This window comes from Hyla sarda, chromosome 1 (assembly GCF_029499605.1).
Source record: "Hyla sarda isolate aHylSar1 chromosome 1, aHylSar1.hap1, whole genome shotgun sequence".
NCBI classification, from domain to species: Eukaryota; Metazoa; Chordata; class Amphibia; order Anura; family Hylidae; genus Hyla; species Hyla sarda.
Window position 1 is genome coordinate 198695695 of NC_079189.1, and position 25950 is coordinate 198721644.

The 25950-nt window shown below is 42.3% G+C and overlaps 1 protein-coding gene across 7 annotated transcripts in view; it reads left to right on the forward strand.

Moving 5' to 3' along the window:
• The first annotated feature begins 9494 nt into the window (after positions 1–9494).
• The window catches only part of STPG2 (sperm tail PG-rich repeat containing 2), a 677454-nt gene continuing 660998 nt past the window's right edge, over positions 9495–25950 (forward strand). For 2 of the 7 annotated variants that reach the window (XM_056567176.1, XM_056567184.1), the window contains exons 1-3: positions 9496–9853; positions 15738–15866; positions 21687–21796. In XM_056567176.1, the coding sequence (XP_056423151.1) occupies positions 15761–15866; positions 21687–21796 (216 nt within the window). In that variant the 5' untranslated portion in view covers positions 9496–9853; positions 15738–15760. Of the gene's footprint in view, positions 9854–15737; positions 15867–21686; positions 21797–25950 lie in introns of all 7 variants that reach the window. The other 5 variants (XR_008891455.1, XM_056567160.1, XM_056567193.1 and 2 more) reach the window with 4 other exon arrangements.

Consider the following 25950-nt stretch of genomic DNA (forward strand, 5'->3'; position numbering starts at 1 on the left):
GGACCCCCCTGGTCTCCCCCATATAAGCCCTGGGTGGAGCTAGCTCTCTTTCTCTTATGCTCTTCCTGCTTAGCTGAGTTGCAGTAAGGTCAAATCCTGTAAGAGTGTGTCTGGAGTCCAGAAGAGGCCTAAAGTCTACCACGCAGCCACGGATCTAAGGCATTTGGGTAGAAAGCCTCCGGCAACCCAATCCGTGTCAAATGTGTTTGTATGCAGTTGCAAGACTCACAACTTCACATGTCTAACCAGCCCAATTATGAATACCCTCATAAAGGAGCATGTAAAGGACATTCTCACCAATGCCACATGGACTCATCCCCAGTTATTTGTTATTCATTCCTCAGACCTGAGAAGGACATTCGGTATCAATGCCCCAGGAACTGTTAGTATCACCAGGCCCCAGAGGCTTCTTTAATGTCGTTCGCCGTCCAGGACTGGGCGCTGAGGACGGCTGTTGTTAAGAGGGGGAGTTTGTGGTGGCCCAGTACAGGAGTTGCACCCCTGTACCCTAGCTGCCCTGTCCGGCAGACTCCATACAGTGACCCCTGTCCCCCCCCCCCCCTTGCACTTGTGTTCTACCTACTCCCTTAAAAGCCTATGATATACCATATAATGTACATAAAATGTGTTATAGCTTTAAGAACTGTTGTCATGTGATTGTAACCCAGTGAGGTATCAGAGACCATTTGACCTAAGGTGACCTATAGGACCCCTCCTAGTCTCCCCCATATAAGCCCTGGGTGGAGCTAGCTCTCTTTTATGCTCTTCCTGCTTAGCTGAGTTGCAGTAAGGTCAAGTCCTGTAAGAGTGTGTCTGGAGTCCAGAAGAGGCCTAAAGTCTACCATGCAGCCACGGATCCTAAAGTCCAGTAACCCACAGGTCAAGTCAAAGCCTGGTAAGCTACAGAAGGGGTGAAGTCAGTCATAGTCTGCCATAGTCAAGTCAGTCCAAGTCAATCTGTCTTCAGTCAGCGTGGCTCTGCAGCAAATTGTCCAAGTCCACTATAAGTCCCAGCAAGCCCTGTGGTCTCTGAAGTCACTGGTCACCTCTTTGGGCCTAGCCAAGCTGTATAGACTGTTACAACTGTCTGACTCTGTAAAGCTGACATTGTTCCGTAACTTGGCATTGGAGTCATTATTTGCCCCCCGTGCCTAGCCCAGGATCCATTGGCCTACATTCGGATGGGGAAGTGGTTAAACCACGCCCTGGCATCACAAACACAAGGGGTTAATGCCATCTGCCCCTAGGGTAATTCCATCTGCCTTCATCACACCCTCACCACACATATCTTTCTTGCAAACTGCATGCGGCCCTTTGTTAGGTGCAGCGCGGCTTGCGACTCACCTCCAGCCACTGCTGCCTCTGACAGAACAAGGGCTGCTGGTAGCAGATGTGCATAGACATGTCCGCTTGAAGATTGCTGGTCAGTGAAGTCAGCCAATGGCAACGTCCCTCTCCCTGCCCGCTGAAGAGTAGCAGGAATAGAACAGCAGGGGGGCTGCTACTACCTACAGGGGAGCTTCTACAACATACATGGGGTGTTACTATCTACAGTAAGGCTGCTACTACATAAAGGGAGCTGCTACTTCATACAGGGAGTGGCTAATACCTACAAGAGGGCTGTTACAACATACAGTGGGCATGTTACTTCATACAGGAGGGCAGCTTGTAGCAGCCCCCCTATATGCAGTAGCCTCTTCCTTTATGTTGTAATAGCCCCATTGTAGATAGTAGCAGCCCCCCTCTATGAAGTATCAGCCTCCTGTATGTTGTAGCAGCCTACTTGTATGTAGTAGCAGCATACTTATACAAACAGGGGGGCTGCTACCATATACAGGGGGGCTTCTACCTACAAAGGGCTACTACTATGTACAGAAGGATGCCACTAACTACAGAGTCTTGAATGTGGCTCTTGTGGTAATCAGGCCAGCCCTAACATCTAGAATGAAGTATATATATATATACATATATATATATATATATATATATATATATATATATATATATTATACTAGTGCAGTTGTTGTTTTATGCACAGCTGGGAAGGCAGTCTTGACAGAAGCACATTTCCTTTCCCTCTATGCCGCAGAAGCATTATTAACAGCAGGGCCATCTGTAGACTTTTAGGAGAGTCTCACTCAGAAAATGTTTATGCCATTATGCCTGGGCTGCCAGCATCTAAAACATTAAACTGGATTCATCACCTAGAAACAAAATTTAAACCACCCCTCAAGGATACCACCCTACTGGGTGCACAGTGAACCACAACCGCTGGTCCCGTTCTGCAAGGTCACACAGGGTGGAGTCGTGACGTCACGCTCGTCCACCATTGTGGTCGGGATCCGAACACTCCAACGTTGCCGGTGTGAGGTGGAAGCCGTACAGGTGGGTGCTGCTGCCAAGATCCCGGGGGTCCCCAGCAGCAGGACCCTGGCTATCTGACATCTTATCCCCATCCTTTGGATAGGGGATAAGATGTCTAGGGGTGCGGAGTACACCTTTAAGTACATGAATATTTGTAGTCATTATGCTTTTTTACATCATTTTCATCTTAGTGCCGTGCAGAGTTTTAGATCTTTCATCCACAACTATAAAAGTTGTACACATACTTACAAAAAATGTGTAAGGAGAAGTTAATGGGTTACCTTTAAATGTCTCCCTCACAGAAACACATCAAAAGTTTTGATCGGTCAGGGTCTTAATGCTAAGACTGATCATTAGTATGAGAGGGTTGAGGCCCCTGGTTATGTTCTTCACTCATTGGCTCACAGCGATCTCCCTTTAGGCTGGTTGCATTATAAGCTTATGGGTCTAGTGAAGCTGGACAGAGATTGGTGCGAGCTGCGGAGTTAAAGGAGTACTCCGGCGCACACTTTTTTCCTTTTATCACGTCCGGGCTGCAAAATAAAAGAAAACACACTTTCTCTTACCTGCCAACGAGCCCCCGGAGCTCCGGTACACTCCGGTACAGGTGTTCGGTCCCCGGGCTGTATTCTTCTTACTTCCGGTTAGCCCGGCACGTCACACGGAGCTTCAGCCTATCACCGGCCGAGGCGGGACATCGCTGCGGCCAGTGATAGGCTGAAGCTCCGTGTGACATGCCGGGCTAACAGGAAGTAAGAAGAATACAGCCCGGGGACCGAACACCTGTACCGGAGTGTACCGGAGCTCCGGGGGCTCATTGGCAGGTAAGAGAAAGTGTGTTTTCTTTTATTTTGCAGCCCGGACGGGATAAAAGGAAAAAAGTGCGCGCCGGAGTACTCCTTTAAGGGAACTTCTGGCCATCCAGTGGTCCAGACCAATGCTGCAGCGGGCAAGAGGGAAGGGCCCCCCCCCTGGATGCGGGAAGGGCCCCCCCCCCTGGATGCGGGGCCTGGAACTGGAGCTTCACTGATAATGGAGCCCTGCACTTCTGTAGCACATTAACCTGACTTGGCAATAGGTATATTAGATTATTATAGTAGAAATAATTCTGCATTGCACCACATCATGGGGGCCTTCTGTCATGCAAAATAGGAAACCCATTCTAAAATGTACCATAAAAAACTCCACAAATTCCCTGAAAGCTAGGTTGCACCCACAGTGTTTGCTGGCTTTTATCGCTACCACAACGCTCCCACCCATAGCCTCTTCATATATATCTGTTCTGCACTACCTGTTATGGAATTTACTCAGGCATACCACAGTTTTTAGTCGGGAACAAAACCGGGTACCGTATTGTGCAAAAATGAGCCAACCGGAATCACTCTTTGACTCCAGTTAGCTCACTTAAATGAATGAGATGCAGCGCCGGACCGGCAGGGATACGGCAATGGCTGGTTTTGTAATTTCACAGCCAGATCTGGCAGCCATATGGAGACATTGTAGTGTGAATGTGACCTTACACAGGTTTTTGCATATGAATGATTTGAATACATCTTTGAAAATGAAAGTGATTCACTTTATAACATTATCTGGAAGGGAATGCCACCCAGTGGGAAGTTCATGTAAAAGCAAGGTCTATCTACTACAAGCTAGGTTTTTTGGTAGATCTTAACAATACTTTTCTCTGGAGGATTTCACAAATGGTAATGTTATCTCAGCATCTGTTATGGATGAAAAGACACAAATGTAGTTGTTGCATAAGTGATGGTAATTCATGACTACTGAAGAAAGAGATGGGCAGATTTTGGAGCGATTGAGATTCAGGGTAAATGGGGGATTGTATCTGGAGACTCCCTAACAAGTATTTTCCAGCAGAAAGTCTTGAACCTAAATGACCAGGATACTGAAAGTGTTAAAAGTTATAGTGCATGCACTATTTCTCCCGTTACTATCTTCCGTCACAAAATAACGTCCGTTATTAATAACGGGTGATAGCGGGTTAAAACGGCTGTTTGAAAAATCCCATAGACTATAATGGGATTTTCTAACGTCCGTTAGGGATTTTCTAATGGCCGTTTGACCTGGTCTTTCCTCCCCGTTCGGCAACCGCCAGCAGTAACGCAACCCCTCTGTCTGTGTCAGTAACTGTCCAAAGTCAGAGCTAATCACCATAGCAAACATCGCCTGCTCAAAACAGTTCGAGACATGGACAGAGGTGTCAACAGAGAGCACTGTTGTCAGACTGGAAAAAACTACACAACTTCCTCTGTAATTTACAGCATCTGATAAATGTAATTATTTAGATTTTTTTAAACAATATAATTGTCAAATGTAAAAAAATAAATAAATACAGCCACTTGATGTTCCAAAATAAAATTGCACACAAGAGTACACCTTTAATATGTTAGAAAAACACACACAAAATAAAGAAGAAAAAAAATGGTTACACAAAATGTGCAAACACACATGTGTAATCACTACTAGCAATCTTTTGCAAACATGTGATTTATAACATGTTTCCTGGTTGCTGGGACAAAATTACCTTTATTGTGTAAGCTTTGAAAAAAAAAAGTTTGTGTGTCTAATTTTGATATTTCAAAATAAAGAAAAAACAATGTTGACAACTGATTTTGAATTCATCATTTCCACCTTGAAAATATTGGAAGGATAAAAAAAAAAAAGGCTTCACATTGTAAGATCAAAGGCAAACAACACAGGTCAGCAGGGTCTAAAGGAGTATTCCAGGAATTTATTACATTTGACTATGATACAGGGCTGTAAAGTTAGTGTAGTTACTGTACCTAAGTGTGACGGTTTTCTCACGATTATTTTGTGATTTCAAAATAAAAACTATTTTAACAGCATATAAAATGACTGCTGTCTCAGGTTTTAACCAGATTACAATATGGCTGAGACCTGACATCACTAGTCAGCTTATGCCTGTCTGCTTCAATGGGTGGAGCGATTGCTTGGTGGGAGAGAGATAATTGTGCAACTATTTTTATTTTGCCAACAGCTGTAGGCACCCTGGTTGGAAAACACAGGTCTTTGTAACGGATGAAGCTCATTTATGTTACAATGGGTGGGGTGGCTGATGGAGGAAGGAGAATTGAATTATGTCACTTTTAGGCAAAGAAGAAAACTGAAATGGGAAATACCAGTTTACAGAAAGATAGCTTCAGCGTTAGGGTAATCACACAATATAGTCATTTAGCCCCAACACAAGCGCAGATCCTTCCTACGCATGTCCATTACATACTAAAATCACCTTATGGTGGATAACCCCTTTAAGAAGCGTCAAAGGGGTATTGTTAAAAAAATGTTTGCCTTAAGTTTTATAGGAAAGCATTGTAAAATTATTACACAGAACAACACAAGCAGCGGGAGGTATATCAAGCACAACACTTATTAACCCCTTTAGGACCAAGGGCGTACAGGTACACCCTGACGCCCTGGTACTTAAGGGTCCAGGGTGTACCTGTTCGCCCGTGGGAATTCTGGTCCCCGCCGCTCGCCAGGCAAGGACCGGACCAGGATGCCTGCTGAAATCGTTCAGCAAACACCCCATGCAAACCACTGGGGGGTCCTGAGCCCCCCCCCCCATCTCGGCAATCGCTGCAAATCGCCGATCAATTCAAATTGGCGATTTGCGGCAAATCTGGGCTGATCGGGTCTCTGGTGACCCGATCGCCCGAAAAATAGGGATGATCGGAGCTGTCAGAGACATTTGAGGTGAGAAAATTGCTGGTGTTATCCCAAATGTTTCATTTTTACAAGGTGTAATAGGAAAAAAGCGCCAAAAAATTCTAGTACCAAAGTCCAAAGTTGTGCAGCTCCACTCTGGCCACACAGACACACCTGTGCAGCAGGCCCGTCGGGACCGCCCCGTCTACCAGTAAGTCAATTCCAGACACATTCTCTCTCCAAAAGCCCAATGGTGCTCCTTCTCTTCTGAGCATTGTAGTACGTCCACATTGGGGTATTTATATACTCAGAAGAAATGGTTCATCCAACCAAAAGAAACCGACGTCCAGCAGAAGGTGATCCAATTAAAATCTTGCTTTTATTGGAGATTTACAAATTCACAGGATAAGACACAGGTACATGGAAACTTCTGACGCATTTCATGCAGTGTTGCTCTTAGTCATAGAATGATTCTGTTTACAACAAAACTTGTTAAAATACATACAGAGAAACTGAAATTGTTGTGAGAGATTGGGTTGGGTCATGTTATGTTATATAGTAACGGTTCCTTGCATTGATGATATACTGCAACTCACTGTCTAGACGGAAGTTGGGTGCTCTTACATGTCTACATTTCTGTAATATTGTAATTCTATTTTATGACATGTCCTTTGCAGCATTGCTACTGATGTATGTTGTCTGATGCACTTTGCTTCTATGAATAAAATGTTTTGAAAAAAAAAAAAAAAAATACATACAGAATCCAGTCACATGACTAGGTTAATTTGACAGCTGGAAAACACATTCTGGATCACTTCTCGGAACATTGGATCACGCATTTCAAGTCATGTACCAAATGCACATTTATTCACATGTAAGTACATTTGTAATGCTATATAGCCAAGGAAAAAATTTTGGGAAAAACATTCCTAAAATTTATGATGGATGTTTAATATACCGTGATGGTGTCCAATCTTTGATTAAGTCCCTGTGGGTGGACAGTTTTTAGTGCAAACATCCAAAATGTTTCCCTATTTAGTGAGAGTCTTTTTCTGTCCTATGAGAAACCAGTGATCAGCATAGGAGATCAGTGTGTGCAGTGTTATAGGTCCCTATGGGAGCTATAACACTGCAAAAAAAAGTGAAAAAAAAGTGAATAAATATCATTTAACCCCTCCCCTATTAAAAGTTTGAATCACCCCCCTTTTCCCATAAAAAAACCCACAGTGTAAATAAAAATAAACATATATGGTATCGCCGCGTGCGGAAATGTCCGAATTATAAAAATATATCATTAACCCCTTAAGGACTCAGGGTTTTTCCGTTTTTGCACTTTCGTTTTTTCCTCCTTACCTTTTAAAAATCATAACCCTTTCAATTTTCCACCTAAAAATCCATATTATGGCTTATTTTTTGCGTCGCCAATTCTACTTTGCAGTGACATTAGTCATTTTATGCACGGCAAAATGTAAAAAAAATCCTTGTGCGACAAAAGCCATTTTGTAACTTTTGGGGGCTTCCGTTTCTACGCAGTGCATATTTCGGTAAAAATGACACCTTATCATTATTCTGTAGGTCCATACAGTTAAAATTATACCCTACTTATATAGGTTTGATTTTGTCGCACTTCTGGAAAAAATCATAACTGCATGCAGGAAAATTTATACGTTTAAAATTGTCATTTCTGACCCCTATAACTTTTTTATTTTTCCACGTACAGGGCGGTATGAGGACTCATTTTTTGCGCCGTGATTTGAAGTTTTTATCGGTATGATTTTTGTTTTGATCGGACTTTTTGATCACTTTTTATTCATTTTTTAATGGTGTAAAAGGTGACCAAAAATGCGCTCTTCTAGACTTTGGAATTTTTTTGCGCGTACGCCATTGACCGTGCGGTTTAATTAATGATATATTTTTATAGTTCGGACATTTACGCACGCGGCGATATCACATATGTTTATTTATTTATTTTTTTACACTGTTTTATTTTTTTTTTATGGGAAAAGAGGGGTGATTCCAACTTTTATTAGGGAAGGGGTTAAATTACCTTTATTAACCCTTTTTTTTTACTTTTTTTTTGCAGTGTTATAGGTCCCATAGGGACCTATAACACTGCACACACTGATCTCCTATGCTGATCACTGGCGTGTATTAACATGCCTGTGATCAGCATTATCGGCGCTTGACTGCTCCTGCCTGGATCTCAGGCACGGAGCAGTCATTCGCTGATCGAACACCAAGGAGGCAGGTAAGGGCCCTCCCGGTGTCCTGCAAGCTGTTCGGGACGCCGCGATTTCACCGCGGCGGTCCCGAACAGCCCGACTGAGCAGCCGGGTCACTTTCACTTTAGAAGCGGCGGTCAGCTTTGACCGCCGCTTCTAAAGGGTTAATACCGCACATCGCCACGATCGGCAATGTGTGGTATTAGCCGCGGGTCCCGGCCGTTGATGAGCGCCGGGACCGACGCGATATGATGCGGGATCGCGGCGCGATCCCGCTTCATATCGCGGGAGCCGGCGCAGGACGTAAATATACGTCCTGCGTCGTTAAGGGGTTAATTAAACCGCACGGTCAATGGTGTACGCACAAAAAATTTCAAATTCCAAAATAGTATATTTTTGGTCACTTTTGATATCATGAAAAAATGAATAAAAAGTCCTATCAATGCAAAAATTGTACCGTTAAAAACTTCAGATCACGGCGCAAAAAAAATGAGCTCTCATACCGCCCCATACGCGGAAAAATAAAAAAGCTATAGGGGTCAGAAATGACAATTTCAAACGAAGTATGACAAAATCAAACCTATATAAGTAGGGTATCATTTTAATCGTATGGACCTACAGAATAAAAAGGTGTAATTTTTACTGAAAAATTTACTAAGTAGAAACGGAAGCCCCCAAAATTACAAAATGGCATTTTTTTTTTCCAATTTTGTCTCACAAGGATTTTTTTTTTTCGTTTCACTGTAGATTTTTGGGTAAAATGACTGATGTCATTACAAAGTAGAATTGGTGGCGCAAAAAATAAGCCATCATATGGATTTTCAGGTGCAAAATTTAAAGAGTTATGATTTTTTAAAGGCAAGGAGCAAAAAACGAAAATGCAAAAACGGAAAAACCCCGTTGGCTGTCCGGGCATGCTGGGAATTGTAGTTTTGAAACATCTGGAGGTCCACAGGTTGGAGACCACTGGTATAGCTAGTTCCCTATGGGGACATAAAGAGTATAAAATAAATGTGAAAAAAAGTTTTAAAAAAAAAAGTCAAAAAGACCCCAATAAAAATGTAAATCCCCTATTTTCCCCATTTTATTCAAAAAAGCGTAAAAAGAAAGTAGTAAGACCTCCTCTGTCCCCCGTATAGTATTATCCCCCCCCCCCCCCCCCTTTGTGCCGCAACATATAGTACTTGGGCAGAGGTCCCCTCTGTGTCCCCATAAAGTATAAGCCTAATGATGAGAGATACAAATGCCAAACAACCTGTCTCACCACCCCCCGCAGCTCCTCACTGCCCTAAGGGGAATGCGGGGTTCGCCATAAGGGGGGCGGGCGGCTGCGACCCTTACTATATTTAATGGGGGGAATGGGGAAGGGCCCAGGGGCATATGGCGCTCTGCCAAGCCCGCCTCTGGTCAGCAGTCTGTAGATAGCCTGTCAGTGCGGTCAGCCGTGGGCTTGCCCCTGGGTCGCTATAGCAACGCGTCCTCCTCTGTGGGAGTCACCGTGTGAGTGAAGTGCTGCGGGAGCCGGAGCCGTTTGTTTGTACAGTACGTATAGTGTCCGGTCCAGTCCGTTCTACCCGGTTTCGGTGTGTGTTATATATTCTGTTTGCGGGGCTGATGTGTTCTATTAACTACTTCTAGTCACTGTTCCTGTATGTGGAGCTAACGACTCTCATTGGAGCTTGGTTCTAGCATAGACACTGTGATGTCACTGGTCACATATACATAATGTATATATAGACACTGTGATGTCACTGATCGCATATAAATGTATATATAGACACACTGGTCACATATACATTATGTATATAGACACTGTGATGTCACTGGTCACATATACATAATGTATATATAGACACTGTGATGTCACTGATCACATATACATAATGTATATAGACACTGTGATGTCACTGGTCACATATACATAATGTATATAGACACTGTGATGTCACTGGTCACATATACATAATGTATATATAGACACTGTGATGTCACTGATCACATATACATAATGTATATAGACACTGTGATGTCACTGGTCACATATACATAATGTATATAGACACTGTGATGTCACTGGTCACATATACATAATGTATATAGACACTGTAATGTCACTGGTCACATATACATAATGTATATAGACACTGTGATGTCACTGGTCACATATACATAATGTATATAGACACTGTAATGTCACTGGTCACATATACATAATGTATATAGACACTGTGATGTCACTGATCGCATATAAATGTATATATAGACACTAATGTCACATATACATTATGTATATAGACACTGTGATGTCACTGGTCACATATACATAATGTATATATAGACACTGTGATGTCACTGATCACATATACATAATGTATATAGACACTGTGATGTCACTGGTCACATATACATAATGTATATAGACACTGTGATGTCACTGGTCACATATACATAATGTATATAGGCACTGTAATGTCACTGGTCACATATACATAATGTATATAGACACTGTGATGTCACTGGTCACATATACATAATGTATATAGACACTGTGATGTCACTGGTCACATATACATAATGTATATAGACACTGTGATGTCACTGGTCACATATACATAATGTATATAGACACTGTGATGTCACTGATCACATATACATAATGTATATAGACACTGTGATGTCACTGGTCACATATACATAATGTATATAGACACTGATGTCACTGGTCACATATACATAATGTATATAGACACTGTGATGTCACTGATCACATATACATAATGTATATAGACACTGATGTCACTGGTCACATATACATAATGTATATATAGACACTGTGATGTCACTGATCGCATATAAATGTATATATAGACACACTGGTCACATATACATTATGTATATAGACACTGTGATGTCACTGGTCACATATACATAATGTATATATAGACACTGTGATGTCACTGATCACATATACATAATGTATATAGACACTGTGATGTCACTGGTCACATATACATAATGTATATAGACACTGTGATGTCACTGGTCACATATACATAATGTATATATAGACACTGTGATGTCACTGATCACATATACATAATGTATATAGACACTGTGATGTCACTGGTCACATATACATAATGTATATAGACACTGTGATGTCACTGGTCACATATACATAATGTATATAGACACTGTAATGTCACTGGTCACATATACATAATGTATATAGACACTGTGATGTCACTGGTCACATATACATAATGTATATAGACACTGTAATGTCACTGGTCACATATACATAATGTATATAGACACTGTGATGTCACTGATCGCATATAAATGTATATATAGACACACTGGTCACATATACATTATGTATATAGACACTGTGATGTCACTGGTCACATATACATAATGTATATATAGACACTGTGATGTCACTGATCACATATACATAATGTATATAGACACTGTGATGTCACTGGTCACATATACATAATGTATATAGACACTGTGATGTCACTGGTCACATATACATAATGTATATAGGCACTGTAATGTCACTGGTCACATATACATAATGTATATAGACACTGTGATGTCACTGGTCACATATACATAATGTATATAGACACTGTGATGTCACTGGTCACATATACATAATGTATATAGACACTGTGATGTCACTGGTCACATATACATAATGTATATAGACACTGTGATGTCACTGGTCACATATACATAATGTATATAGACACTGATGTCACTGGTCACATATACATAATGTATATAGACACTGTGATGTCACTGATCACATATACATAATGTATATAGACACTGATGTCACTGGTCACATATACATAATGTATATAGACACTGATGTCACTGGTAACATATACATAATGTATATAGACACTAATGTCACTGGTCACATGTACATAATGTATATATAGACACTGATGTCACTGGTCACATATACATAATGTATATATACACTGATGTCACTGGTCACATATACATAATGTATATAGACACTGATGTCACTGGTCACATATACATAATGTATATATAGACACTGTGATTTCACTGGTCACATATACATAATGTATATAGACACTGTGATGTCACTGGTCACATATACATAATGTATATAGACACTGTGATGTCACTGATCACATATACATAATGTATATAGACACTGTGATGTCACTGGTCACATATACATAATGTATATAGACACTGATGTCACTGGTCACATATACATAATGTATATAGACACTGTAATGTCACTGATCACATGTACATAATGTATATAGACACTGATGTCACTGGTCACATATACATAATGTATATAGACACTGATGTCACTGGTCACATATACATAATGTATATAGACACTAATGTCACTGGTCACATATACATAATGTATATAGACACTGATGTCACTGGTCACATATACATAATGTATATAGACACTGTGATGTCACTGGTCACATATACATAATGTATATAGACACTGTGATGTCACTGATCACATATACATAATGTATATAGACACTGTGATGTCACTGGTCACATATACATAATGTATATAGACACTGATGTCACTGGTCACATATACATAATGTATATAGACACTGTGATGTCACTGGTCACATATACATAATGTATATAGACACTGATGTCACTGATCATATATACATAAAGTATATAGACACTGTGATGTCACTGGTCACATATACATAATGTATATAGACACTGATGTCACTGGTCACATATACATAATGTATATAGACACTGATGTCACTGGTCACATATACATAATGTATATAGACACTGATGTCACTGGTCACATATACATAATGTATATAGACACTGATGTCACTGGTCACATATACATAATGTATATAGACACTGATGTCACTGGTCACATATACATAATGTATATAGACACTGATGTCACTGGTCACATATACATAATGTATATAGACACTGATGTCACTGGTCACATATACATAATGTATATAGACACTGATGTCACTGGTCACATATACATAATATATATAGAAACTGAGATGTAACTGGTCACATATATAATATTCTTTGCATATAATAATAATATCCGCATATGCATAATTATTCTTTATGCACCAGAACTTCAGGTTGTTTTTTGTTTCGTTTTTTTGCTACTGTAAAATCGTCATGACTAGTCTTTATAAAAAAAAAGAGGCACCGAGTTCAGTAGTGTTGTAGGGACCATACTTTACATTTTCTATATGCCCATAGCAACCAATCATACTAAATCTTTCATTTTGCAGAGGTCTTTTCAAAAATGAAAGAAGCGATCTGATTGGTTGCTATGAGCAACTCAGCAACTTTTCCTCTGGACAGGTTTTGATAAATATCTCCCATTCTGCATAATATGGCACAACTTACAGCAGTGTTCTCCATCCAGAGTGCCTCCAGCATTCGCAAAACTACAACTCCCAGCATGCCCGGACAGCATTTGGCTGTCCGGGCATGCTGGTAATTGTAGTTGTGCAACAGCTGGAGGCCCCCTGGTTAGGAAATACTGACTTACAGTATACATGACACACTTCTCCTTAGACTACCTGCCATGTCAGTGCCATTCACTGGGAAAAGACGCACGAGCATGACGGAAAAATACACACCCTAAGGGTACGTTCCCACACGGCGTATTTGCTGCTGCGTATTTTATTTTCTCTGTTGAAGTCAATGGGTAGGAAAATACGCAGCACCAAATACGCAGCAAATACGCAGCAAAATATGCCGTGTGGGAACGTACCCTAAAAATATAAGAAATAAATTGGATAAAAAAATCCTTCTGACAATATCTACTGCTGTTTTTTTTTTTTACATGAAAATTATCGTAAAGCCAGTTTGCCATTGGTATTTGGGATGTATTTTTATGGCGTTCATCATGCAGCATAAATGACATGTTACCTTTGTTCTACAGGTTGTTACAGTTATGGTAGTGCCAAATCTATATAGTTTATGTTATTTATTTAGGCACTATTAGGCAGTATTGTTTGATTATATATTGTACCCATGTCCATATTATTTGGTAGTGGGGGAAAAAGCGCAGTATCTGGTTGGTATATCTTTTTTTCATTTACGGTTCAATGGATTTTGTAAGATCAGGACACACCCTATTGGTTATTGTTTATTTTTTTTTACTGTTTTACGCCATTGACCTCAGTATAACCACCAGAACTGCAATGTGAAAGCCTTGGCAAAATATGTGGCAAAACCGCATGTTAATAACGTTTACATTTGCATCATGACTTCCATTCCTAAAGGATGCCATTTTTGGGGCTGGATTCATTATTGACTTAGAAATGGGGTCTGTTATGCTGCCTGCTATTATGATGGAAAGAAAAGGGCTGTCTGCAATGCTATTCCTTCAGTCAAACCGGATGGATTTAGGGGTACTCTGGTGAAAAAGTTTATTTTTTTTTAAATGAACTGGTGCCAGAAAGTTAAACAGATTTGTAAATTACTTCTATTAAAAAATCTTAATTCTTTCTGTACTTATTAGCTGCTGAATACTACAGAGGAAATTATTTTCCGTTTGGAACACAGAGCTGTCTGCTGACATCACGAGCACAGTGCTCTCTGCTGACATCTCTGTCCATTTTAGGAACTGTCCAGAGTAAAAGGAAATCCCCATAACAAACATATGCTGTTCTGGACAGTTCCTAAAATGGACAGAGATGTCAGCAGAGAGCACTGTGCTCGTGATGTCAGCAGAGAGCTCTGTGTTTCAAAAAGAAAAGAATTTCCTCTGTAGCAATCAGCAGCTGATAAGTACAGGAAGGATTAAGATTTTTTAATAGAAGCAATTTACAAATCTGTTTAACTTTCTGGCACCAGTTGAGTTAAAAAAAAAAAAAATTTCACCGGAGTACCCCTTTAACAGTCCTGGCCCTGACCTAAACCTGCAGTGTAAATGTTATCAGATTCCATGTATTACTGAAGTTACAGTAATGTATGTGTTATGTCATATCTCTATATAAACAGACAAGATTGATAAACCTTTCTTGTTCCAGCTTTCCTGGAAATAAGTATCGCTTAAGAGTATGGAATAAGATGAAAAATATGGAATCTGATTGGTTGCTATGAGCGTTTGCTTCCATCTCGCCCTTTTGCCCCTTTTGAACAGATTTATCAAAATATGTGCAGAGAAACAATGACGCAGTTGCCCAAAGCAACCAAACAGACTTTATTTTTCAGAGGCGTTTTTTAAAAGGGAAAGAAGTAATCTGAATGGCTGCTTCAGGCAACTGCCCCCTTCTTCCTGTACACAGGTATCCTTTGTTGGTTCTGTTGGACCTGTTTTTCTAATGTTATTAAAGTAAAGAATATCGAATTCGATTTGTGAAGTCTATATTGTATTGCACCCTGTAACATGGTTTTAACCCATGACAATGTATTAATCCTTAGGTGTTTATTCTATAAAAGGCAAGATGTATGATCGTGCCCCCCGATCGCTTGTTGTCACTGTGGGCAGCACTCAGGAAAATGTGGGCCCAGGATCCTATGAGGTCTATTCTGACAAAATGCACAAACCAGGTTAGTATTAAGATGTTCATAGAAGACATGAGGAAGTCAGTATCGTGACCACAGAAACTGCATTCACCTTTTTACCCATGATGATGTGGTGGCCCAGTACGGGAGATGTTGCCCCGTACCCTTGCTTCCCTGTCAGGCAGCCTCCTTCAGTGTCCTCAGGGCCCTCTGCACCTGTTTCCCCCCTGTACATATGTTCTGCAGTGTACAGTATTGTTTTATGAAATGTGTTGTATCCTTAAGAGTTATGTCATGTGATTGTTACCCAGGAGGGACCAGTGACCAGGTGATCCCAAGAGTGACCAATGGGCTCCCTGCTAGTCTCCCCCATATAAGCCCTGGGTGGAGCTAGCTTGTCTCTTCGCTGTTAGCTCTTGCTTCCTGCTGAGGTCCAGTGCAGTCGTGCCTAGTGTGTGTGTCCAGAGTGTTGGAGGCCTCAAACTCAAGTCCTGCAGTCACCATCAATTCAAGAAAGCTAAAGTCACAGCTTTGAGTCAAGTCAAGTCAGCCCCTGTCATCTGTCAAGTCAGCGTGGTCTGCATTCAATTGTCCAGTCCTACTACAAGTCCCAGCAAGCCCTTAAGGTCTCTGCGTCACTGGTCACCTCCTTGGGCCCTGGCTGAACTGTATAGACTTTATCAACTGTCTACCCTCAGTAAAGCTACCGTTGTCCGTAACTTGGCGTCGGAGTCTTTATTGTCCCTGTGCCTAGCCCAGGATCCAGCGGTATACCTTCGGGTGGTTTTAGGACGCCCTGGCATCACGAATACAAGGAGTTAATGCCATCTGCCCCTAGGGTAACAACATCTGCCCTCACCACACCCCGCTACTACAACTTTTGGCATCCTATGAACAGGATACGGATGTGTGCCTTATGTCGCAAGTCTTCCCCTAGTCTGAACTGTGTCCAATATTGTCTGTAAAAACCGCATGCCGATGCAATTTAAGTCTGCGCCAGAAAGTGTATGGGGCTTTGCAAATGAAAAGTGGTTTACTCATGGCGCTTGTGAAATAGAGGGGGAGGTGAAGAAAAGACTGTTATCTGCTATTGTGAACTGTACAGAGGTAGGACCTGAAAGGGTTTAGTCGGTCCGGTTGCTTTGTTCTGTCTTTATGAACGGGATCTACACCCGGAAGTTTTGTAGTGCAAGAGAAAATATGTCATAAGTCACATGGTCACCAGGGGCATGGCTATGCTTGCATTGGGGAGGTGGGTAGCATTACTCCCACCCTGCTATCTACCCAACCACTGCAGCATAGCCACTCTCCATGGAGACCATTTAACTAATGACATATTGTCTCTGGCCGCATGGAATGCTGGGAAAGGTCAATAGACAATAGTAAAATAAAAAGACTTACACTACAGTACCCCTGGGTGTGGGTCCTGTGCATGAAAAGGAGACAAAGTGGTGCAGAGAGGTAATAGAAGAAAATACAGTATTATAACTTGCCATCATGGGCTCAAAGGCTGAATAAAAAAATCCTGGAATACTCATTTAGGTCCCCATATGGTTCAGTACATTTTTAAAGTTCAATTTCATAGGACCAGAAGGTCGAGGTCTGTGTAAAACTACCGTAAGTGCCTAAATAAAACAATTGCTATAATGTTTATCTTGCACTTTAGCTTTTTGTGTTCTCTTATAAATACAAGATGAGTCACAAGCAGCCATGATTTGGTCTGTAGTCCATTGGGGATCCCTGTATACTATGGCAATGAATGGCTGAATCGGTGTTTTATTCATCTGTAATTTGGACCCAACGTTTCTAGTAGCATTAACCACAGTGCAGCTGTGCAATACATAATGTAAATAGTCTGCTGGTGATAAGTTAAAATGGATGCGATGCCTTACATACAAATGACTATTGATAACTCATACTATACTGCCTGACAGAGATTAGTCCGGTGAAACAGATGATACAGGGAAACCAGGATGTTCATGAAAAATATGACAAATCAATTGATGGATTCTGTTCAATTCTGTTATGACTGTATCACATTTGTGAACAATTTGCCGGTACTTCCCTGTGTATACACCTGCAACAATATTGGGGGAGAGTCATTAAGACCTGTGCTGAGGAAAAGTTGACTAGTTGCCCATAGCAACCAATCAGATCGCTTCTTTTATTTTTTAGAGGCCTTTTCAAAAATTAAAGAAGCAATCTGATTGGTTGCTATGGGCAACTGGGCAACTTTTTCTCTGCACCAGTTTTGATGAATCTCCCCCATAATCACTAAAACAAATAGCACCTCGACAATGCTTTTCCTTACAAGGGATCCAGCAAGTCTACTATACAGTGGTCCCTCAACATACGATGGTAATCCATTCCAAACAGACCATTGTTTGTTGAAACCATCGCATGTTGAGGGATCCATGCAATGTAAAGTATAGGACAGTGGTCTACAACCTGCGGACCTCCAGATGTTGCAAAACTACAACACCCAGCATGCCCGGACAGCCGTTGGCTGTCCGGGCATGCTGGGTGTTGTTGTTTTGCAACATCTGGAGGTCCGCAGGTTGTAGACCACTGTTAGAGGAAGTTGTACTCACCTGTCCCCACCGCTCCGGACCATCACCACTCGTCACCGATGTCGCCATCCATCGCTGTCTCCGCGTCCCCGAGGTGTCCCCGACACTCCGGGAAAGCCTCTGCTTCCCCGGCATCCGCGCTCTCCGTCGCCGCCATCACGTCGCTACGCACACCGCTCCTATTGGATGACGGGACAGCATGCGCAGCGTCGTGATGACGTAGATGGAGAGCGCCGATGATGCAGGGATCCCGAAGAGGACATGCCGGAGCCCAGAGGACAGGTGAGTGACCATCACCGAAGCTCACGGGCACCGTAAACGGCTATCCGGCGGCAGCTGAAGCAGTCAGCGCTACCAGATAGCCATTTATGCGATGGCCCAACATAAAAAAGCATCGTATGTTGAATGCTGCCTTCAACATGCGATGGCCTCTGAGAGGCCATCGCATGTTGAAATTATCGTATGTCGAGGCCATCGTAGGTCGAGGGGTCACTGTATTTTATTTTATAATGGAATTCAGTTGCAGACATTACATATACATATCTTTGGGGAATATATTTGGTGACATACTTTATATATGCTTCCCAAGCTTATGCCCATAAACTGATGCAATCAATTTAAATCTGTCCTCCTTAAAGGAAAACTGTCAGCCTCTTCACCCACACTAAAACCAATACGCTCAGTTATAGTGCGGGTGAACAGGAGTCCAACAAGGGGTCACTTTCTTAAATATGTCCAGTAGGTCCTGAGATATGTCCCCCGGAAGATTCTCTGCTGAATTCAGTTAATCGCAGGGAGCGGGGCTTCACCGGCTCAATTTACATATTCATTCACATCCTAGTGAACTGGAGTCACAAAGCAAGGCCCCCTAGATTCAGCAGAGGATCTTCTGGGGGGACATATCTCAGAACCTACTGGACAAATTTAAGTAAGTGACCCCTCATTGGACTCCTGTTCACCCACATTATAACCCTGTGTATTGGGTTTAGTGTGGGTGAACAGGCTGTCAATTTTCCTTTAAATAGTACCTGTCACCAAACTAAACTTTTAATATATTGTTCCTTATGTTATTATAAGACACTTTGCTGTTTACTTGCTGTTAAAATTCTCACCCTTTATATGTTTTTAATGTGATTGAAAAAATGGCCACTAGGTGGCTCTGTTTTGTTTCCTGCGCAAGTCAAATGGTTAATTTGGTCTCCTCCCAGCCTGGCAGTAGACCAAACTCATGAAGTGTGTGCGGGGCATGGCGAGGCACAAGCTCTCTCAGGCTTCAATTACGTCACGCCTGCTGGGGAACACCTACTTTCTCCTGCTGGGAGCTCAAACAATGTGAGCAAGGGGAGAGGTATGATTTATACCGTATTTATCGGCGTATAACACGCACTTTTAAAACTTAAATTCAAGGCAAAAAGTCTGCCTGCGTGTTATACACCGAAAAATCTTTTTGTCACTGATTTAAAGTGGCCGCAGCAGCGGCTGCTTGTTAAGGATTAGCAGCCTGGCCGCGGCCACTTTAAATCAGTGACCAGCGCGCGGTTCCCCCTTTACATTTTCCTTCTTTTCCCCTCTGCTTTTTATTGTATTGTTTTTTTTATCTTCGTTACCTAGCCGCGCTCGGCAGGCCAGGTCCGGTGTCGGCTGCGGTCAGTGAAGCCGGATGAGTGATGTCCTCTGCTAGCTCCGCTGCACAAGATCAGGGACGTCCCTCATGCAATGCTGCTGCCGCTGTGACTATTCTAAGGTGGCTGCGGTTGGGCTGCCAGCGGCGACCACACTGACCAGCGGCGAATGCAGCGAATGATGAGTGACGTCCCTGATGCTTTGCAGCCGGCAGAGTACGTCACTCATCCAGCTTCACTGACCGCAGCCCGCAAGACCCGACACCGGACCTGGCCTGCCGAGCGCGGCTAAGTAAGGAAGATGGGAAAAATGTATATATCAAAAACGGAGGGAAAGGGGATGATGAAAAGGGGGCATGATGTGAGGGGGGCATGATGTGAGGGGGGCATGGTGAGAAGGGGGCATGATGAGAAGGGGGCATGATGAGAGGGGGCATGATGAGAAGGGGCAAGATGAGAGGGGGCATGATGAGAAGGGGGCATGGTGAGAAGGGGGCATGATGAGAAGGGGGCATGGTGAGAAGGGGGCATGGTGAGAAGGGGGCATGGTGAGAAGGGGGCATGATGAGAAGGGGGCATAATGAGAGGGGGCATGATGAGAAAGGGGCAAGATGAGAGGGGGGCATGATGAGAGGGGGCATGGTGAGAGGGGCATGGTGAGAAGGGGGCATGGTGAGAGGGGCATGGTGAGAGGGGCATGATGAGAGGGGGCATGGTGAGAGGGGCATGATGTGAGGGGGCATGGTGAGAAGGGGGCATGATGAGAGGGGGCATGGTGAGAAGAGGGCATGATGAGAGGGGGCATGGTGAGAAGAGGGCATGATGAGAGGGGGCATGGTGAGAAGAGGGCATGATGAGAGGGGGCATGGTGAAAAGGGGGCATGGTGAGAAGGGGGCATGATGAGAGGGGGCATGGTGAGAAGGGTCATGGTGAGAAGGGGGCATGGTGAGAAGGGGGCATGGTGAGAGGGGGCATGGTGAGAAGAGGGCATGATGAGAGGAGGGCATGATGAGAAGGGGGCATGGTGAGAGGGGGCATGTCGAGAAGAGGGCATGATGAGAGGGGGCATGGTGAGAAGGGGGCATGATGAGAGGGGGGCATGATAAGAGAGGGGTGGGGGAATGATAAGACAGTGGGGAATGATGAGAGGGTAAGGGGGGGGGGGGGTGTAAATGTTGCACACGGGCTGGTAAAAGGGGAGGAATGATGTGGCACGGGAAGGGGGGACCAAACTGAAGTTCAGGCAAAATCAAAGTTAGAGGGATGATATGGCATTTAGTCTGTCATTTATCTTATATGTATTTTTTTTTTACTTAAATTTCCCTATTAAAATGGGGGTGCGTGTTATACGCCAGTGCGTGTTATACGCCGATAAATACGGTATGTCCTTTGGAAATGCCCCATAGAATAATTCTGAAGTACTGGATATAAAACAGAGTCATGTGAAATTGTGGCTGTAAACTGTAGACTTCAGCTGTTTAGTAAGCACCTTTGCCATGCATAACATGAATCTACTGTATACATTATTTTTGTAAAATGTATAAAATATACTGATTTATTTCCCAGAAAACATTCAAAGCATCTTCTGTTCTCTTTTTGTTTTATATGCCCTGTTCATTTGTCATATTCTTCACTTGTGTTTACTATTTTAACCTTTCTATCTTTCCTTTAGCAGGCTATGCCCCCTTTTTATCAGTAGCAAGTCGAGATTTCACTTTTAATGCCCCGCAGACAATTTCTGCTGCACCTGGACCAGGACACTATGACATCTTTAATGTAAAGGTAAAATGAATATTGAAGTAGATATTATCCAAATGAAAACAGAGATATCTGGAAACGTTAAAGGGAATGAACGCACAAGTCGGTGTCACACGACTCCTGTCTGTAGAAGCCCTCAGAGCTTGTGAGCTGCTTGTAAACCATCTGCCCTTCTAATATCATTCTGATTGCTACACAAATTGCCATTTTAATGCCACTTTAATATTTCAGGCTAAAATCCACACAACTGTTATATCTCAGTGTATGGTAATATTGTAGTGTATCATGGCTGATTGTTTACCTATACAATTCCACAGAAATTAGTCTAGTACTGTATGTTGGTAGTTTTTATTAACATTTTCTGACATTTTGGAATTAATTTTTAAAACCAGTATAGTGTGGTTTTATCAGAAAATATTGGCTGATTTTCCCTATTGTATTGATTTGTGGCAAATGAAGCAGCAGATATTGATGATGCAGGCTACATATGACCTTAACATTCGCTGAATATTTATAAAATTTGGCATAAACCATACATGTTGGATCTAGATTAGATTTAGTGTGTCAAAGTCAGTGGCTTGCTACAGGTACACTGTGGTATCTGTTAACCTACCTTATGCAGACTTATATTGACAACATTCCCCAAAAATATTATGGGAATGGGTCCTAAACAGACTGGACTCTGGGCTGATATATTTAACTAGCACTGATACATTGTAACTAATCCTCAGGATAGGAGATATTTGTGTTGCTAATGTAGTTAGCTGGCTAAGGCTAAATTGGATTGTAGAACTGGCTAAATTGGATTGAATTGTACCAAACTCTTTGCCGTGAGACACATTACTTTATAACTGATTTTAGCCTGTGGATATAAACACGAAAGTATTCAATCTTTGGTTACCTAACCTCTTCAGGACGCAGGGCATATGCATACGCCCTGCATCCTGAGTTCTTAAGGACGTAGGGCATATGGGTACGCCCGTGGAAATTCCGGTATCCGCCACTAGCCGGTCGGGGACCGGACCGGGATGCCTGCTGAAATCATTCAGCAGGCATCCCGTCACATCGCCGAGGGGAGTCCTGAGACGATTCAATTCAGACCAGCGATTTTTTGGCGATTTCGGGTCATACGGGTCTCCGGTGACCCAGAAAATAAGGGGGATAGGGGGTGTTCAAGACACTCCTGGTCCCCCTGAAGGGATAGGAGGAGGGGGCAGGGGTGGCACCATTCCTATCCCTGCTATTGGTCGGTCAGAAGCAACCGACCAATAGCAGATCGGGGGCGGAGGGATTAAAGTTTGGTTCTGCCCACGGCAATCCGGGCAGAACGGGGGAACTGTAGCCTGACCGGTGGCGGCGCTGGCAGCGGCGGGCGGCGATGACGTGTGGCTCCCTGGTACAGACTGCGGAAGCCGGTGAGTAGTTGCCTAGAAACATCTGAAGGGCTACAGTTTGGAGACATATGCACCCCCTTACACTGTCCACCCCAATGAAAATGAAAAACATATCGCACGGTAGTGTTTCCAAAACGGAGCCTCCAGCTGTTGCAAAACAACAACTTCCAGCATTTCCGGACAGTCACTGACTGCCAGGCATGCTGGGAGTTTAGAAACAGCTGGAGGCACCCTGTTTGGGAATCACTGGCATAGAATGCCCCTATGTCCACCCCTATGCAATCCCTAATTTAGTCTTCAAATGCCCATGGCGCTCTCTCACTTCGGAGCCCTGTCGTATTTCAAGTAAACAGTTTAGGGCCACATATGGGTTTTTTCCGTACTCGGGAGCAATTGCACTACAAATTTTGGGGGACTTTTTCTACCCCTTATAAAAGGAAAAGTTGGGGTCTACACCAGCCTGTTAGTGTAAAAAAAAATAAAAAAAATTACACTAACATGCTGGTGTTGCCCATACTTTTTATTTTCACAAGAGGTAAAAGGAAAAAAAGACCCCCAAAATTTGTAACGCAAATTCTCCTGAGTACGGAAATACCCTATATGTGAGCGCACCATGTATATTTGAGGCCTAAATTGGTGATTTGCACAGGGGTGGCTGATTTTACAGCGGTTCTGACATTTAACGCAAAAAATCATGGAACGTAACAAGGGTGATAGCGAGCCTTAACACCCCACAGGTGTTTGACGAATTTTCGTTAAAGTTGGATGGGAAAATGAAAAAAAAAATAAAAATTTTTTACTAAAATGCTGGTGTTACCCAAAATTTTTCATTTTCACAAGGGAAAATAGGAAAAAAAAATTGTAACCGCATTTCTTCTGAGTGAGAACATACCCCATATGTGGATGTAAAGTGCTCTGCGGGGGAACTACAATGCTCAGAAGTGAAGGAGTGCTATTGGGCTTTTGGAGAGAAAATTTGTTTGGAATTGAAGGCCACGTGTGTTTACAAAGCCCCCATAGTGCCAGAACAATGGACCCCTCCCCCACATGTGACCACATTTTGGAAACTACACCCCTCATGTAATGTAATAAGGGGGGCAGTGAGCATTTACGCCCAACAGGTGTCTGACAGATTTTTGGAACAGTGGTCCATGAAAATGAAAAATGTAATTTTTCATTTGTACAGCCCATTGTTCCAAAGATCTGTCAAATGCCAGTTGGGTGTAAATGCCCACTGCACCCCTTATTAAATTCTGTGAGGGGTGTAGTTTCCAAAATGGGGTCACCAAGGGGGGCTTTGTAAACGCACATGGCCCTCGACTTCTATTCCAACCAAATTCTTTCTCTAAAAGCTCAATGGCGCTCCTTCTCTTCTGACCATTGTAGTGCGCCAGCAGAGCACTTGACGTCCACACATGGGGTATTTCCATACTCAGAAGAAATGGGGTTACAAATTTTGGGGGACATTTTCTCCTATTACCCCTTGCAAAAATGTAAAATTTGGGGAAAAAACAGCATTTTAGTAAAAAAAAAAACTTTTCATTTACACATCCGACTTTAACGAAAAGTCGTCAAACAACTGTGGGGTTTTAAGGCTCACTGTACCCCTTGTTACGTTCCTTGAGAGGTGTAGTTTCCAAAATAGTATGCCATGTGGGTTTTACTTTGCTGCTCTGGCACCATAGGGGCTTTTTAAATGTTACATGCCCCCCAAAAACCATTTCAGCAAAATTTGCTTTCCAAAAGCCAAATGTGACTCCTCCTCTTCTGAGCATTGTAGTGCGCCAGCAGTGCACTTGACGTCTATACATGGGGTATTTCCATACTCAGAAGAGATGGGGTTACCAATTTTGGGGGACATTTTATCCTATTACCCCTTGTAAAAAGTCGCCAAAGACCTGTGGGGTGTTAAGGCTCACTGTACCCCTTGTTACGTTCCTTGAGGGGTGTAGTTTCCAAAATAGTATGCCAGTGGTTTTTTTTTTTTTGCTTTTCTGGCACCATAAGGGCTTCCTAAATTTGACATGTCCTCCAAAAACCATTTCAGAAAAACTCACTCTCCAAAATCCCATTGTCGCTCCTTCCCTTCTGAGCCCTCTAGTGCACCCACAGAGCACTTCACATACACATATTACCTTACTCAAGAGAAATTGGGTTACAAATTTTAGCCCCTTGTAAAAATTCAAAAACTGGGTCCACAAGAACATTCGAGTGTAAAAAATGAAGATTTAGAATTTTCTCCTTCACTTGCTGCTATTCCTATACACTTACTGAATGTCATTTTGAATACTTTGAGGGGTGCAGTTTTTATAATGGGGGTAATTTATGGGGTATTTCTAATATGAAGGCCCCTCAAATCCACTTCAAAACAGAACTGGTCCCTGAAAAATTCAGATTTTGAAGATTTTGTGAAAAATTGGAAAATTGCTGCTGAACTTTGAAGCCCTCTGATGTCTCCCAAAAGTAAAAACATGTCAACTTTATGATGCCAACATAAAGTAGACATATTGAATCACTATATAATTTATTTGGGATGTCCATTTTCCTTATAAGCAGAGAGTTTCAAAGTAAAAAAAACACAATTTTCTAATTTTTCATCAAATTTTGAAATTTTTTCACCAAGAAATGATGCAAGTATCGATTAAAATTTACCAATAACATAAAGTAGAATATGTCACGAAAAAACTTGGAATCAGAATGAAAAGTAAAAGCATCCCGGAATTATTAATGCCTAAAGTGACAGTGGTCAGAATTGCAAAAAAGGGCTGCGTCCTTAAGGTGAAA